This window comes from Quercus suber, unplaced genomic scaffold (genome assembly GCF_002906115.3).
Source record: "Quercus suber isolate HL8 unplaced genomic scaffold, Cork oak 2.0 scaffold_234, whole genome shotgun sequence".
Taxonomy (NCBI): Eukaryota; Viridiplantae; Streptophyta; class Magnoliopsida; order Fagales; family Fagaceae; genus Quercus; species Quercus suber.
The window spans coordinates 1,028,794-1,033,334 of NW_027069691.1; the positions used below are offsets into that span (position 1 = coordinate 1,028,794).

Sequence of the window (4,541 nt, forward strand, 5' to 3'; positions counted from 1 at the left end):
AACAAAAATTATTCCTGGTGGGTCTTTGGTGCTCATAGATCTCGTACTTTACAAGAAATGCTTTATTTTAGTCATTTATTAATTGATTGATTTTTATGTCATAAAAGAAAAACAACATAAAGCTAGGCAGCTCATAAAACTGGGCCTTTCGTATGTATTGTAAATTCAAGTTTGGATACATTTGCAAAGTTTGTCTTTCTGTGTTAGTAGTCAGTTGGATCCTGTTAAAAGGAAATATCTCAAGCATTTTCTTTTTCTTGGATGCCTTGTGGAAATGTCTCAGCTTCTTCCTTCTGTTTGGGGGACTTGGCATGGATGTTCAAATAATTGTCTTCTGCCAAAAAGTGAGGCCAATTTTTGGTCATATCAAAAGATTCTCACGGATTAGCCAATGAGAGAGAGCAAAGTGAGTTATGGATCATGTAATGTTGTGAATGAGACTTCCCCATGAGACAAAAATGAGTGTTGTGGGATATGACCATGATTTAACAATAGAAGAAAAAGTTAAGCGTATAATATTCTAAGAATCTATGTGTAGCTTCCTTTTTTTGTGTGTGTATCTTTTAGGCGTGTGCTGGTTGAACAATTGAGGATAAAATGTCATTGAATTATGCAATTAGCATATATATACTAACCCATATTGCTTCTTTTGCCTAACAAAAAACATTTATAATAAGTGGCAATTTGGCTGCACGAATGTGTTTTCGAGGAGGATATGTGACTGGACATTAGTTTTAATAATGTACATGTTAAAAAGTATTGTACAGATTGTGATATGGAAAGAAGTAGAGTGAGTTTGTGTTTTCAGACTTGTCTCACTGATAAAGTTTAATACAAAAAACAATTAAACCAATAAAACAATAGAGAAAATGTATGAACATGTGGCTCTAGAACATGTCTGATCATTGTTTCCTACTAATTTTCCTCGACAGTGTATGTCAATATTGCTGGTTACTGGTACTGCCACACGCCCACGCCACTAAAGTTGCCATGTTTATAGCTCTCTGTTGCTTAAAAAACACCATTAAAGTATCAGATGGAACTGTACGGAGTACAGAACTTTTGAGAGTATTATAACTGAATCATTGTATTGAATTTTCTAGGCTTTTTGCAAATCCAAGAAAATGTGGCAAATTAATACCATTAGCAAATACCATTAGCAAAAACAACGGCTTTTTTTGTTTATTATGATGATTGTGATCGAAGCCGGTGCAAGGTGACAATTGACCATTTGGATCTTACTGAGTTGTTACATTTTTTTTGTGTATGATTAAGACTACTTAGTGCTTATATTGAGACACAAAAGCAAACAAACAAACTGGTTAGAGGTTAGAACTTCCGCATCGATAGAACATCCTCTTTTACTACAAGATGGAAAGTCTCTGGACATTGTTGTGAAATAATTGTCAAATGTATTTTCTGAATGTGAATCATGTAAAACTAGCTTTTTGGCAATTGCGTCTCTCTTTTTTTATGCCAACATTTTGGAAAAATTCCGTCTGTCTAGTCTACAAGTGAAAACTTTTATTGTTTTTCCCCTACAAGTAAAATATGTACTTCTGATTAGCTTTGCATTAGCAACAAAATGAACTACTTTTTGGTCCACTAGGCTTGTTTTACCCCTCCGAATGCTTCTGAAGCTTCTTTTGATTGATAAACCTTTAAATTCTGTGCCATAGTTTGTGTGTAGGCTGTGTGCTTTCTAGTTCAAATTCCCGAAGTTGAAATTAGTAGTAGCTATAATCATTTTGCTTTTACTACGAGACACTGCCAGAAAAATTATGAAAACCATGACTGATCTGACTCCCCCCGGGGGGGGAGCCCCCCCTTTCTCTTTTTTTTCTTCCTTTCCAAATCACAAAATAGATAACCCCACAGTACCTTTTTTTAAAAAAAAATTATGACACTTGTCATAAAAGAAAGAAAAAAAAAAAAAAAAAAAAACAAAGAAATTATATCGAGATGGAACTCTCTTCTAGAACCCCAAGCACAAAGATGAATCTTTTCGATACTATTACTCAAAAGGGTCCATCTAGTTATATTGTGGCCTTGTGGGTGACAAAATTGACTTCTCAAAAGAGCATGAACTGTAGTCCAATTAGCAAAAGAATTCAATAGACCAATGAAGGGTGGTATTAGAGTTCTGGAGTGGATGTACCACCTTTGGAGTGTCTCCTTCACAAATTACAGGCTTGTGACTTATTCAGGCTTCTGCCTTTTTCTTTTTTTTCTGTATCCATATCATCTCCTACTGATAATTTATTGACGGAAGTCTTGGAAGATATAGGAGCAACTATTATCTTCTTTCTTTTTATATTTTGTTACACGATAATTATTAGGAAAATCAACAACCACCAGATGAAAGTTGGTTATGTGGTAGTGGTAAAACACTAGTCACTATTGAGATATAGCCTTTAAAAAATGGCTTAGATTGGGCTTTAAAGTTCCGAGAGAATCCAAAAACATTCCCACTGCATTATGGTTATTGAATGTGGCAAACTTTTACTTTCCTTGGGCATGTGAGGAGCAAAAAAACAATTTTGCATTAAACAGACATCTTCATTCTTCAATTGAAGCAAAAATTACATAGCTCTCAAGGAATTACCCCTTATTGAAATCTGGAAAAAAGAAGAAGAAGAAGAATACTTCAACTCTCAATTGCAAACCTCATCGAAAATATAGAGATTTGAAAACCCATCTCTAAAAGCTTCACCCAACTTTACCCCTTTTCCTCTTCCTCTCTTTTTATCTTCAAAGACATCGTCCTCCATATCCTGCATTTCTAAACAATGCTTGCTTTATGTCTTCGGAACCTAGTAGTGTTCTCTGCTCCAATTTCTATGGCCACGACAAGAATGAAAGACAAGAAAACATTAACTTCGCTTGCTTAACAAAAAGTCAAAAAGATAATAAAAGTAAAACAAAAACAAAAAAACAAAAAAAAAAAGGCACCAAAGAGCAATTGCCAGAGAGTTATTTCAAGTACCTCTGAGCAAGAAGCTTGCATTGCAAAGTCATTGAAGCAACTAATGACACATTGTTGAATCTCAAGGCCTAATGCTTCTAGGGTATTCACAGTTGATAGCAACAACCCTGGCTTCCCTGCACAACAAATCTCAACCCTTGTATCCACATTCCTCCTCTCCACATCAAACTGAAAAGACAACATGGATAATTACCTCATTAAGTTTTCTGTTAATTCAATTAAGTTGTACTTAGTTTTAAGGGTTACTAATCAAGCAGTGTGGATAAAGTCCTTACCTTTGGTGAATTTCTAACCACAACCTCATTTGGTTTTACATCCTTGAAAATGTCCATCGCGTTTGAATTCACTTCAATTTCTTGTTGCAAGTGGTTGATTTTGTCTAGGAGTTCTTTCATGTAATCTATAGTGTCTCCGAGTATAGATGTCCTGTCCATCTGCTAAATCAAAATCCAAACAAACCAAATTAGCCTCCACATATAAACTTAATGAACCACGTTCATGCTTAGAGTGTTAGAGTAAGGAATAGTTAAAAATAATTATATAAAAAGTGAGTCTTCCTACTTTACCTTGCTTATCTTGGGAACAATGGATCTTAGCATTGAAAGGCGATCATTTAATCTCTTTCTTCTCCTTCTCTCAGCCATTAGATTCTTTGATGGCTGGCCCTGTATCTTCTTAGCTCGATTCTTTCCCTGTAGGCATGCATCCATGTTGAAAACTGGGACTTCTGGAGACTGAATTGGCTCTACTTTGCAAGAAGCTTGCACCTCCAAGTTGTGAATCTCATCCCCAAGAATGCCCAGTTCTTCTTCCATCATGGACAATGGATAGTCTTCTTGAACAGGGAAAGGTGGTGTATCAAGTGTGGTGAGTGAAGAATCAGTGAGCTGTGGAGCTGAGAATTCATTGCCATATGGGCAATACACTTCATTGAAAGTGTAGGAGGTACTATCCAAGTTCTGTTCATAGCAAGAGTTTGGAAACACAATGGCTGATGGGTTTTGATCAAAGTAATCAAAACTCCAGCCACTATTGAATAGCTCATTCATTTCTGTTGGGACTGTTTCAAAAGTGTCTCTTCTCAGAGCTAGTAATTCCTCTAAGAAGACATTCTCATTGAGTTCCATATCCATATATGTTGCTCTCTTCTCTTGTGTGTGTATAGAGTCTATAAAGTTAAATATACTTTGACAATATGAAGTTGCACCGAGTTGAAGAATATATATATAGGATCACAAACAAAAGGGTTCTACTTAGACTATAATATAATATGCATTATACATTATAGTATGTGTTATGTTGTATTTATTACCACCTAAAATCTAAAGATTAAATTGGAATCTGCTTTTCTCTCTCTCTCATATTTCTCCCTATGGGTGATTTCATGTCTTTTTCACCGAAATCTCTGCAATCGAACAAACTAAATATTTAATTGGCATATTCAGAAAAACTTTGACCCAAGCACCTGTCTGAACCGAAAAGGGTGGAGTTAGCATCATAGACCATGTCAGGTTCTTTGTATGCATAAGCATCTGTAATATTAATTGGCTATGAA

At 35.4% G+C, this 4,541-nt stretch overlaps 1 protein-coding gene across 1 annotated transcript; it reads right to left on the reverse strand.

Annotated features, from left to right (window-relative positions):
- Positions 1 to 2,520: 2,520 nt before the first annotated feature.
- LOC111997607 (transcription factor bHLH93) lies at positions 2,521 to 4,254 on the reverse strand. The gene is made up of 4 exons (XM_024029717.2): positions 3,553 to 4,254; positions 3,262 to 3,420; positions 2,987 to 3,154; positions 2,521 to 2,838 (listed from the first exon to the last, which is right to left on the reverse strand). Exons 1-4 carry the CDS (start codon positions 4,117 to 4,119, stop codon positions 2,752 to 2,754), a joined length of 981 nt encoding a protein of 326 aa, XP_023885485.1. The 5' UTR covers positions 4,120 to 4,254; the 3' UTR covers positions 2,521 to 2,751.
- Between the last annotated feature and the right edge of the window lie 287 nt (positions 4,255 to 4,541).